Source organism: Cryptomeria japonica, chromosome 2 (genome assembly GCF_030272615.1).
Source record: "Cryptomeria japonica chromosome 2, Sugi_1.0, whole genome shotgun sequence".
NCBI lineage: Eukaryota > Viridiplantae > Streptophyta > Pinopsida > Cupressales > Cupressaceae > Cryptomeria > Cryptomeria japonica.
This window is the reverse complement of record NC_081406.1, coordinates 272,789,008-272,802,766: the sequence shown is the minus strand read 5'-3', so window position 1 is coordinate 272,802,766 and position 13,759 is coordinate 272,789,008. Positions and strand designations below refer to the sequence as shown.

General features: G+C 33.8%; 1 protein-coding gene across 1 annotated transcript; it reads left to right on the top strand.

The window, feature by feature from the left end:
* Positions 1-8,303: 8,303 nt before the first annotated feature.
* Positions 8,304-11,193, top strand: LOC131030508 (pectinesterase). The gene is made up of 2 exons (XM_057961359.1): positions 8,304-9,414; positions 10,410-11,193. Exons 1-2 carry the CDS (start codon positions 8,337-8,339, stop codon positions 11,102-11,104), a joined length of 1,773 nt encoding a protein of 590 aa, XP_057817342.1. The 5' UTR covers positions 8,304-8,336; the 3' UTR covers positions 11,105-11,193.
* The last annotated feature ends 2,566 nt before the right edge of the window (positions 11,194-13,759 follow it).

The window sequence follows — 13,759 nt, the reverse complement described above, 5'->3', positions numbered from 1 at the left end:
AAAACAAAATTTGTCATTTAATAAGCAAAAATGGGAATACTATTTTTTTCTTGCACACCTTCATACCTGTATGCAACACTTCCAACCGGCAGCCGGGGGGGGCCTATTGCTCCTATATTTTTCTTGGCGACATCCCAATCGGAGGCATCTTCATCTACAGTATTCTATAGGGCTTCTTTGGTGGCATCATCTTCATGTTTCAATATTTGTATGCTCTTGCATGAGCAATTTTGTACTCACACTATAATAAAGTGCCACACCTCTTTGTATCTTGTCATTGATGACTATTTGATGTAATCCTCTTGTACACGTAGATTAGGAATATCTTGTGAGACTTGGTGCATGGCTCTAGTTGAGACTTAGATTCTACACATTTGTGCATGGCTCCCATGAGACTTTGATTGTACCGATATTTCTGCTATTTATGAGTATCTAGATGATGCTCAAAGCAGGTTGTCTCCATGCCTGATCTTCAGTTTTGTTGCAGTGAGTGATTCATTGTCATCGACCTGGTACTTGGTTTTGTCACACTTTGACATTATTGGTGTAGCATTGGCTCTCTTTCTTCCTTATGGGGAGGTATTTTTGGTCAACATCTTGGACCATCCTTGCAGGAGATTTTAGAGATTTTACATTGAGGGGAAGCTTCATGGTCTCTTCTTCTCTCTTATTCATCATTGAGAGCATTGTGTGCTTTCATCATCTCCCTTTTAGGGGGGAGTTTTTTCCCATGTGGTTTTTCTCTCTTTCCCCGCTTTATGGGAGATTGCATTTGAATTTGTACATTTGTACCTAACATGGCCTTGTAGTCGGGACCCATCTTGCATTGGTCAGTTGCATTCTAGACTTAAGTGCATTCCCCTAAGTTGCACTTAAGGGGGGGTGTTGGTGTAATTAATTATTCATGTTGGATATAATTACACTTTACTTAAGTTTACTTAGGTACATGCACCACATTGTATTTTGCATATGAGACACTTAAGGAGATGTGCATACATTGGGAGTGTGTATGTAGGAGAATTTCCACATTTTATGGTGTGATCTTGTTGTTGCTTTATCATATCCACTTATTGTGGAGTGATAATTCCACCTTCGGTGGGTGATCCACCTCATGTGGAATATTTTACTATTTCTCCTACATTGTATGGAACAACAACAACGATTGATCTATTGATCATTTATCTATTGATGAGAATACAGTTTATTCTTGTTGTATATTTTGTCTCTCTATTTGTGCTTTCCATTGCCTCTAGATCTTGGCAAAATCTCACAACCCTCCCTTTAGCAAGATTCTCCATATAGTAGCATTGTTTCCTAGCTCTCCACAATCTATGGGGTCCACTCTCCTTCTGTCGCCTCCCATCTTCACAAATCAATTATGACAAACGAGAAGTAGAAAAAACAAGGAAAAAATATTACCAAGAAGAGCTCCCAAAAAACTGAGAAAGCATGGGAAAGATAATGAATGATATTTGCAGGAAATCTCTTGGCTTCTTTCACACTCCACATAATAAAGAAAATAAAATCCATTCCTAACACCATAATAATTATTCCATAGGGATATGGACACCTTGCACATGTGATCGGTCATACCTCATCAAGGCAATGACCTCCTTGAGTTAGTCTCTCATCTGCCACGTTATGCATTCATTGGCACAAACCCCTTCATTGGCATAAAATTCTGCCACTCGATTCACTTGTATTTAAAGTTGTTCATTTAAGATTAGTTCATATTTGATAGTCATTTCAATTCCTATATCTTAAAAGGAGCATTCATTACAAAATCAGTTGAATTTGAACATTAAATAAAATATAGTCTCTTCATAGTTCACATCATACAATAGTTTCACTCATTTGTTGCTTTCAAGCACTTGCCGAGGTTGTAAAATTGATCATTTTAGGGTGTTGACTTCAAAGGACTTGACTCCAATAATATGGTAGCCTCCCAAGGTATCATGCAAATTGATTGAGAAACAAAAGTATGTACAACACCAAGTTAGATTGTTACACTATAAGATAGAGCTACATTTTTGTAAACTATATCTAGTATCATGAAGTCAACTTAGAAATAATTATTACATAGAATAAAAAATGAGAAAATTATCCAAATTCTATATAAGCAAACAAATTTGAATGTAGAATCAAATTTAATTTAATTTAATTATTATTATACTTAAATACACTATTTTTACCATTAATTTTTAATTAACATTTAACATTCAACTATTCATTCATAAAATTTGTAACATTAGGGGAGAGGGACCAGTAGGTGATAGGGGTACTAGTACATGTTATAGTACATAGATACTTTTAGACCAATAGTGGTGCCCTAAAATTGTCATGTAAATGCTTATCCCCAAAAAAGTACCTCTAATTTTTTTTTAAAAAGTCAATGATGTGATGCCACATCAGTGCCCAAGTAAACATGACTTAGTGCACACCTATGGGTCTTATGACAATTTGGAACCATTTTGGACACCTTCACAAAAAATGCATGCTGATGTGGCATCATATTTGACCATATGGAACTGAAATTTTGTTTTTGAGTAGAAGACTTAACAAGTAAACTACTGTGTAAAATTGAATTTTTTTTGAAATGTCCACATATAATTTTGAAAAGCATAAAATTAGGATAATCATGTATTGACTCCTCTCCACTAGTAAAAGTGTTTTCCTTTACGATAATTTTGTTAAGGAATAAAGATTCCTAGAAGCTATACACCAAACACGGGTAGGCCTGGCTTAAATCTCACACACTAAACGTTGACTGCTTAGTGTGGTGCATGTGGGCCCGCTCAACCTGTTTCGTTCCCCACCATTACCCGTTCTCCTAAACAGTTGCCGTTAGAGTCACTGGTTAGTAATCAGTTCCCGCGCATAAGGAAACTCATGTTCAAATTCACACTCATACTGTTCACACGCTGCTGCCATAAAGTGTTTGATCACATAAAAAAGGGAATAGCCTCTCATCGAATACTGTTATTCCAGCGGACATAAGATATGGGTGCCCTCAGGAAGCAGTCGCGCTTTTCCAACGTATGCATCAAGCAGGTTTCCAACCCCATTAGCTTACATTTGCCAACGTATTCCCAGCCTCTGCAAAAATGGGAGCTTCGAAAGATACTTCATTTGGCAAAAGTAAAGCCATACTCTGCAACCTTTTGCCAGCATCCTTCCAGCCTGTACCAAATGAGAGCTTTGGAACAAGGAATGGACATCTATCATAGTGTAAAGGTTAGATGAATTTTGTTAAATGTTTTAGTTTCAAAATTAAAAAAAGTTGGTGGTCTTATAAATTTTGTTATTTTTCGTATTCAATTGAACAGACTATATATAGATATAAAATAATAAAAAAATTAATGGTTGGAAATCTAAAAACTCTAAATGATTGACAAGTGGCAAAAAAAATCTTACGCTAGTAGGGATAATTTCTAACCCTACCCCAAATGCACCAACTTAAAATTACAAACTTAAGTAGCTATTTATCAAGAAAGCCTCATGGAACCCCCTCCTACATAAAAATAGTTCTTGAAGCCCCTCCATGAGACCACAACCTTAATAATATTTACAATGATGTTGTTTCTTGATTTTGATACTAAAAATGATGCACCTCTCTCAAACATCTATGCAAAAATGGGCCAATGGTTTGAGGTTCAAATGATAAGGAGCGTAATGATAGATAAAAGAATTAAAGAGATCCCTATCTATGTAGTTGGATTGAAGGCCATGAAATACTACATGCATTTTGTATAGGAGACAAATCATATCCAGACACGAGATCTATGCAAAGTTGGAGAGATTGGCTTGGGAGATGAAGGTAGTAGAGTATTTTCTAGATTCAAGACATTTTCTCAATGATGTGGAAAAGGAGGGAAACAAATTATTTCCTTGCCATGATAGTGAAAATGTTGGCAATTCCTTTTGGTATGTTAGACATGCCCTATGAGAACAACTATTAGAGTTGTGAAGAACTTTTCAGTATGTTTTGATTGCTACACTAAAATGAAATTAATCTCCACAATTGCTTGAAGGGAAATTGTTGTGAGAGATGTGAATTGTTTCTATGATTTTAAACATTGAAGATATTTTTATGGAGATTATTGATGATGCTAATTGAAGTGATCTCACAAATAGGCTTGCACTATAATAATATGCATTGTGTCATGGTTGAACTAATATTGAAGGAACAAGGTTGTATTTTTAGTTTCTAGAAACTTCTTTACCTTTGTTTTCTATTTTGTGAATTTGGCATTATAGATTGTGACATTGGCTTTGTAAAATTGTATCCATAGGGTGCAATGTAGATCACTACTTCTATATGCTTCTAGGGTATTCATCAAAGATTGTTATGATGATAACACAAACATTTAATTGAATTATTTCCATAAATCAACATATATATGATATCAAAAATTGGAGGAGGAGGTGGAGCATGAGTAAAAAATAAAAGGTGAGGAACACTTCAAGTAAATAGAAAAATGCTTGAGTAGCAAGAAATGGGAGAGGGGTTCTCGCAATTACTTTTGCCATTTCATATAGCTATTTTGTTTGGATTAATTATGCTATCTTTTGTCTATGTTAGATCAACCATTTAAGTACAATAATATAGTGGGCCACTTTAAACAATGGCATGCATTTTCATTGATTCCTTTGAGAAATTGTTAAGTTTCTATATGTTCCATGAAATAACAAAATCCCTAAGTTGTGACATGGCATTTCAAGTGGGCCCACTTTGTGTTTGGATGGATCATCAATGGAAAAAAGAATAAGGAGGTGGTATTGTACTTTACACCCTATAAGTCATTAAATCAAAGATCTAATAGCTTGCTGGAGTTAAGACAATTCCTAAGAAGAAATGCTTGTGGGTACTCAATGACTATTCAATATATATGATCTATGGTTCTAATTATTTGATGAGCCAATTGGATAGCCATGAGTTCCACAATTTTTTAGCACATCAAACTTGGCCTTCATTCTCAAAAATGAATAGTAAGCAAGGACTACACATGCCAACAAACTCTAAAGTATGTGTAGGCCTAGTCAAGGATTTGATAATTGAATGATAGTGAAAATTCAATATCTTGGCAATGGATTTGTAAGTAAATTTGACTCCTTAGAGTTGAATGCCTAATGAGGTAGGCACATGTATAAGGAAAAATCTAACCTTAAGAACATAAGTGGTCATGCCACCAATACGGCTTTGGCCCTCCCAATTTGACTTCATTATGTGCACCAACCTTTCAAGGGAGCGGGGCACTACATAAGTAGATCACATTTTTATCCTCTTTTAAAATGTCTTTGTCTTGCACAATTAAGGATATGATTCATAAAAAAAAAAATTCCCTAGGGAAATCATTCCAACTTTGACTAGTCCAAAATAAGTAGCTTTCCTTGCTATAAGATAAATTGAATATGATGTCATATAAAAATTTTGGCATCTTGAACTTGTAACTATTTCTAATGTAAGGTGTCATTGATTAGGTTTTCCTAATCATTTATTTCTTTATTTTCAAGGATGATAGTCACAAATTTGAACATCCAAGGTTAAAAATTTCTAACATTTTGATTCCCTACTAGTATATTTAAAATGGATTAAAAATTGTTTATTTATGTTTAGAAATTACTCTTGCTTGGCACCTTAGGAAACCTTAAATCATAGCTTAGGATCCAAGTTAAGTCTAGGTGCCTTCAACAATAGTTAGGGCATTATACTTTGCATGATGAGAAATTTGAAATGCTCCCCAGTCCACTGTTGCATGATATCTAGGAACACTTGATTAGCAAGGCCAATAATTTTAATTTAGATTGGGATCATAATTCTTTACACAAGTAATTTAACTAATTCAAGATACTGGATAGATGTAGGGAAAGCAACAACTTAGACTACCCCACTATTAATAATGCATCTTGCATGGGTTTTTCGTATTATCTAAATATATACTTTACAAGAAGTGTTTCCATATTTAAATATCCAAGATCATCTATATTTGATATATCTTTGAATGTAGAGATGATGTTAAATGGAGGGGACACTCCTTTGAATTCATGCTTCATCTCTTATGGTTTGAGTGAATTCATATATAAGGGCTATAAAGGAGTTAGTTTTCATGTAGTGATCTTATGATACTATGGGCCATGATAATAGGTAGACAATAACTAGCCTCAATGAATATTTTAAAATTATAAAAGTTTATAATATGCAGATGTAATAGAAGTGTAAAATGTGGAAGGCTGTAAGCAAGTGACAAAATTATTAGGATTCTTAAATGTTCGGAATTCCTATAGTGTGCATAACCTCACAAAGTTATTTAGTACTAGGAAAATGTGGAAACATGAGAATTTTGTAAATGTGCATGTGAATACTACAATCCCATGAGATATTAGCATATCAAATCTTTCATATTCATAAGCACATAGTAATCATTCTTGAAATGCATTAGAAGATATAATTTTGGAAGCTCAATAAGAAAAAAGCATGACAAAAAATTAAGAGAATTATAATTTAAAACAAGATTATATGTAAAGAAGGCTGTAGGTATAGAAATCATAAAACCTAATAATATTGTGATTTGAAAAATTAATAGTTTCTCCAAGATTATAAAACTTATAAACATTTGGTGACCATCCAATGAAATTGTAAAGATTTTAAGGTTTTCAAATATTTGGTGTGCTTTTACAGACCATCTTTGGATATTTTGGCAGTCCGTGAAGATACCTCAAATTCTATTTTGTTAATACCATGCAATCAAGGGCGTTCAAATGAGGCCACGTTTCTTTGAGGCATTCTGTCAATCAGTTCGTGTGCCTCGTCTAAGCTTACACATTTTTCATACGTCTACCATGGCAGTTGCAGCTACATCATCTCTGTGAGTGATGGATGTCCATACCCTGCTCCGAAGCTCTCATTTTCCCACAGGCTGGCAAAGATCGCTGAGTCTGATTTTTTACCCGCCAATCACATTTGGTTGTAAGTTTCTAAATCCTTTTCAACAAACGCATTTTGTGCATATCCTGCAACCATGGCATTCCATGAGACCACGTTTCTTTGAGGCTTCCGATCAAACAGTTCATGTGCCTTGTCTATACTTCCACATTTTGCAAACATGTCAAACAGAGCATTTCCAATTGTAGCATCTGATAATAATTGCCTTTACGTCCTGCTTTAATGGATGTCCTTACATTCTGCTTTAAAAGATGCACATACCCTGTTTCAAAGCTACCATTTTGGCACAGGTAGGGTGTAGGTTGGCAAATAAAACTGATCAGAATGGAAGCTTGTTTGCTGCATTGACTGTGTTGTGAGGACACCCGTGTCTTCTGTCCGCTGCATAAAGCAGGAAAGGTCATGAAAATATCTCAGCTGCGAGGTATTCCATGACAGCTGCGAGGTAGACGACAGTTTCGAATGCCATTCGCTTTGTTCTATGCAATGAAACACGCCGGAATAGTGTTCAAATTCAGAATTCAAAATGTTAACGGCGATCATTACGGGAACAGTGTTCAAATTCAAAAGGTTAATGACGATTGTTTTCTGAACGGAAACGGATGGGAATGAGCTGTCAGGGGAAGAAATGGGTCCACAGCCACCTAAGTAGTCAAAGCTTAGTTTGTTCTGTTTAAGGCTGGCCATACGGGCAATTCTTCAGTTTAATGCCTCAATTAGGATATAGTTTTTCATAGACAGTTCCATGTGGTACAAATTTAATGTGATTATTTATTTCCATTTTCAAGAAATTCATTGTGGATACATTCAAGACTAACAGCTACAACACAAGCTTGGAAGGTAACATATGGAAAGGAATTTAGGTAAGTAATTCTCAAATGTAAAACACGAATTTTGAGGTAGACAACTTTGAAGGATTCCAACGTTTAACAGAATGATAATAGTTTAATACCTCAAAGACAAGTTGGGATTTGTGGTGTTTGCAGTGAAGGCAGTGGGCGCGTAGCACATACATTACGCTACGCGGACAGGTCGAAACGCGGTGGAACAGGGCTAACATCGTTGCATGGGGAAGGCAATAACTTGTACCAGTGACGTCTGCCACTTTTTGTCAACAGTTTTCTCTACTCAATCATCTTATTCTATTAACCGGCTCCCATTAAAATAGCCCTAACTTCAACCCAACGAGCAATTCAGAACATGCCGTTGGGTAAAATAATATTTTAAAATATAGTAATCATCTGACTGAATCAGTAATACCGAGTAATGGACGATTAGTCATTGAAAATATCAGGGCATTCGGTATATAAATTGATGTGAGCTTGCATTTCTTTCAGGGAACACTTTTTTGACACTGAGTTATAGCCCAGGGAAGAAGAAGTCAAGAAGCAAAATGCATGCATTGAGCGAGGAGATGCATTCATTCAAAGGGTATGGCAAAGCGGATCCCTTGCATCAAATGAATTTAGATGCCAGACGGAAGACAAGAAGAAGAATCATCATAATCTTCATATGTTCCTTGGTTCTGGTAGCTATAATTGCCTCTATTGCAGTTGCAGTGGTTCGATTCAAAAGCAAAAGAAACGGTGAATGGCCCAACCAAATGCAAACATCCAGCAAGCTCATGACAGCCGTTTGTAATGTCACGCTCTATCCAGAGAAGTGCATTTCAAGCCTTTCATCGTACCCTGGCTCCTCCAAGCTAGGTTTCAAGGATCTTGTTGATGCTGCAATGGTCGTAGCCTTAAGAGAAGCACAAAAGGTCCTCCCTCTGGTTTCTAATCTCACACAACAGATCACTGATCCAGTCGAACAACAGGCTCTCAATGACTGTGAGGAGTTGATAGACAAAACTATAGATCAGTTAAATAGTTCTAATGATGACTTGAAGAATTTCAACTTCAATTCATTGACTGATCCGTCAGGTGATGCAAGGACTTGGCTCAGTGCTGCGCTCACAAATCTGGACACCTGTGTTGAGGGCTTGGCCAACACCAGTTCAAGTCAAGCTAAAGCTCAGATGCAGAGCATGGTGCAAAATCTGACGGAGTTGACCAGCAATTGTCTGGCTATTATAAGCAATATTGCAAATTTGCTAGGAAAATTTAAGATTTCTTTCACTACCAGACGTCTGTTGACAGATAATTTATATCCTGTCACAAATGGGTTTCCAGCGTGGGTCTCTGCAAAGGATCGAAGGCTTCTACAGAGTGAGGTAACATCTAATGTGATTGTGGCGCAAGATGGGTCTGGAAATTACAAAACGATTCAGGAGGCAGTGGACGCAGCCCCTGATAATAGCAAGGTCAGATATATTATCATGGTGAAGGAAGGAATTTACCAAGAGTATGTGAAAGTGAACAAAAGGAAGACAATGTTGATGCTAGTCGGTGATGGAATGGAAAAAACAATTGTAACTGGGAGTAAGAGCTTTGTGGGCGGCACACCTACGTACAGTACTGCAACATTTGGTAAGACTCAATTGTTATTCCTGGATTATGATTGTAATATATGTTCTTTTATATAGTTCTAGACATATCTTATATGCATTTTAATTTTTCTATTATGAATTTAGGTCCATTCTACGTAATAGATAAATATTTTTATTTAATATAAGGGTTGAACCTTTATGGACTTGGTTTATTTATTATTCTTTTATCTAGTTCCCTCTTGTCTTTTATTCATTGTTTTATTATTTATTAATATATTCAGTTATATGTGTATTTTGTAATACTTATTAATTTTAAATCCCTTAGTTCTTATTGAGTATATAAAATTGTAAATTTCATTTATGTCTCTCACTTTTAATGATGTAATCTTAAATTAATAATTCTAATTTTTAGTTTTTAGTTCGTTCGTTTATTTGTAATTCGTTTGTATATATATTTTCAGTTACCATACCACTATTTTTATTCATGTATTTTCCTATTCTCTCAGTTTTATTTTACAGTTATTAGATATCTCTATTTTACTTTTTTCCATTTTTTACTTTCGATCTAAGTTAACTATGGAGTTAGTAGTCACGCATACAGATATTGTTTCATTTTTTATATCCTGTTTTCTTTTATATATTTGCTTTCATTATTGTCTTCATTTCATCCTCATTCTTTGTACTTACTCCATTCCCTCTCCTTCAATGCTTTCATTTACTTTTTGGTCTTTAGAAATTTCTTTCCTCTTGAATGTGATTCAAACTGATAACGTCAAATTTAAGATAACAAATAATTGTGAAAATCTTAAAACATACATATGCTCTTTAATTTGATACCCCCGGAAAAATGAAAAACTGAATTGTTTGATATAGAAAAGAATATTTAGAAAGCGTTGCAGTATATCATTTCCTTTGAATGTTCGATAGTTCTATTGAATTTTTTTAAGGATCTAAGACTAGACCATGTTTCTAGAATGATGATTCAAAGTTATTATGAAAGGCTCTGACTGAATTTAAACTGTAACTAAAATGCAGCTGTGGATGGAGCGGAATTTATTGCTAAAGACATCCAATTCAGAAACAATGCAGGCCCATCTAACCATCAAGCTGTGGCTCTTCGAGTTGCATCGGACAAGTCGCTCTTCCTGAGTTGCAACATCAGCGCCTACCAAGACACTCTATACACACTTTCTCAACGCCAATTTTACAAGAATTGCGACATTTCGGGTACAGTAGATTTCATCTTCGGAAATGCTGCTGTTGTGTTTCAGAATTGCACCATTTCTGCTCGAGTGCCGAGTGCAAGCCAAAAAAATACTATCACAGCTCAAGGGAGAACAGATCCCAACCAGAATACTGGAATCTCCATCCAAAACTGCAAAATCTCAGGAGAAGCCGATCTGATTGCCTCCATTGCCACTTTTCCTACTTACCTTGGGAGGCCGTGGAAATTGTATTCGCGAACAGTTATCATGCTTTCTGAACTGAATGATATCATCAATCCTGCAGGTTGGCTAGAATGGGACGGAGATTTCGCATTGAGCACATTGTATTATGCCGAATATCAGAATTTTGGTGCCGGAGCTGTGGTCAACGGCCGTGTAACATGGCCCGGGTATAAAGTAATCACCGATGAACATGAAGCCCTAAAATTTACAGTTGGGAAATTTATAGGTACTTCGTGGTTGAAGGCGACGGGAATTCCCTTTGATGAAGGTTTAACCGCTTGACATGTGAGCGTCGCGGTAGACGTCTGCATTTTGTCATAAGGCGATTCCATTTACGTTGGGAGGAGTGATCTTTCGTTCTCCTATTTTTTAGTGTGTAATTATATTTAATTAATAAATATATTTATTTAAAAAAAAAATTGAAGTCAATTTTTGTTTTATTGTGATTTTTATTAATTATTATGTTCATAAGTGTCTATAATGGCAAGTTTTTATAGGAGATCAGCAAGAATACATGAAAGAAAAACAAAAAGCAAGGATAAGCATATAAATTGAAAATGTATTTTGAAATATCTTTATCCATCAAGTTTCATGTTTTATTTAATTTGGATTTTGCTCTATCTAATAGGTCAACTGTGATAGAAAATAATATAATTTAAATGGAATAATGTAGAACTAAAATAATATTCTAGATAATGATATCTATTTGCAATTTTACATAAATTTTCCTCTCTATAACTATGCTAGTTTATTATCTACACCTAGTATGTATATCCATACCGTATTCTAGATATTTTTTTATTAGATTGTATTAAATACGATAATAAGTATATAAATGTCATATTTTTTTTATGTATTATGTCTATAATATTTTTTCGTTTTTAATTATTTCTATAGTTATTTTTATTGTTTTGGTTATATTTGTGGGTACATATTTGATAAGGATACTTTTACACTTCTAAATTTAAATTATTAATTTATAAAATTGAATTTTTTTTTCTATTAGTGACTGTGAGTTAGCCTAATTCACGCTTAGGTTCATACATGTGCTTGGTTGTATTTAAAGATATCAATTTGCTTACTTCAAATTATGTTGGAAGGTGAAGAAAGATCTTGGTCAAATGGCGTAAAGAAGAATATATTCTACATTATATACTCATGATATCATATACTTTCTTGGTGTCTCTAAATATTGTGCTCAAAACTATAAAGATAGTTCAACTAGGCATTTAACTAAAGATAAATTGATCCTCACAATTCAACAAACTTTTCAAGGTGTTCTTAAATACTAATAACCCTTACAACAACTTGGACATCAAAATCAAGATAAGTAAATTTCAATAGTCGACACCCTAGCTATACAAATCTACAAATTGCAATTATATATATGTTCTAAATATTATTCTCCACTATTATGTATGACTTATAGATGGCTAACTCATCCAATGTTCATGTTAATTGTATAACTATAAGCTAGTCCTATATTGCATTGCAAAAGAAATTTTAATGGTAGATAATAGAATGGGATACCTTTTTCACATAGGAGTGTAAATGTATGAAGATCAAGGGTATATGAGTATCAAAATTTACATAAAATTTAATTTATTTTATTTTTGTAATTTAAAACTAAGATTAATTATACTTTTATTTGTTGTTTGTATGTTCGAGAAATAACTATTTATACACGAAGTGCAACATTGTGCACATCTATCTATACGAGATAAGTATTTACAAGTAACTTATGTATGAATGAGACGAAACAGTACTTGTGTCCAAATGGAACAAGGACAATTGCTTTGGGCAAAGACTTCAAGTTCACCTAGAACTCTTCTAAGTATCAAAAAATCTGTTATCTTATTTCTAATATTTCATAATATATTTGTACTAACATTTATTGTTATTCGATTGAAAACTAACTTAACGACAACACATATGAAAAATCAAGTACTATTTATGTCCCTCACATACTCATACTTCTTATATACTTGTATCCATGAAATCAATGTGTAATATATGTAATTCTATTTAAGTTTAATGTGAATTGTATTTTTATAGTAGAAATCCCTTTTTAAAACCCCTTCTTCCTAGGTAGTGCTTACCGACTACCACTCACTAGGGGACGCTATGACTTGTTTAAGTTATAACAATCTCTACTAGTTTTGTAGATTGATCCTTACCTGAATAGAAACTACTTCTCAAGTTAACTATTTTATTTTGTTTCGTCATGCATAATTTGATCAAAGAATTATTTTCTTAAATATATATTATTATTCATTTTAGTTTAAGGAATAAATCTTGTTGATTTGAATTTATTTCAAACTTAAGGGTCCTTATTTATCCTCTATGATTTAAAGTGATGATTTCAAACCATTGTTGCAATTATGTCAAGAATTATATGTAGTAGTTCAACCATGATGGTTTGACCCATAAATATGAACCAAAGGTATCATTAATATTGAATGTTGTGATTATACATTTTGAAAGAATATTATTATTAATGTATTTAATAACATATTTTTCTTTTTCTAGTCATCGAGATCCTTGTTGGGAATGGTGAGAGAATACGATGAACATGTATTCTAAGAGTGTAAACATATAAGACAATAAATTTTATCACTTAAAAAGATAAAAAAATTAAATAATCTATATTTTTTTATAAAAAAGCTTACTAGTAAATCAATCTATATCAGTTAGTTAAAAAATATATGTAGTTTATATGATCTAGAATTAATTTCATTTAATTTATAACAAGCATAATTATAATGGCAATGACTATTCCTTATACAAAACAATACAATTGTAAAAGCACAAATTCACATAACACAATTGTTTTTCAACAGATTTTTTATTGTAAATAGAATTGGGAAGGTAGATTAAGAGGATTGAACCAATAGAAATTGCATAAAAATCTGTTGTGATTTGTAGATTTTTTGTTTT

Excerpts from the sequence above, each read along its gene's own strand:
- LOC131030508 (XM_057961359.1), top strand. The coding sequence starts at position 8,337 with ATGCATGCATTGAGCGAGGAGATGCATTCATTCAAAGGGTATGGCAAA. Across the intron at positions 9,415-10,409 it reads GTACAGTACTGCAACATTTG|CTGTGGATGGAGCGGAATTT; the intron begins GTAAGACTCAAT and ends ACTAAAATGCAG.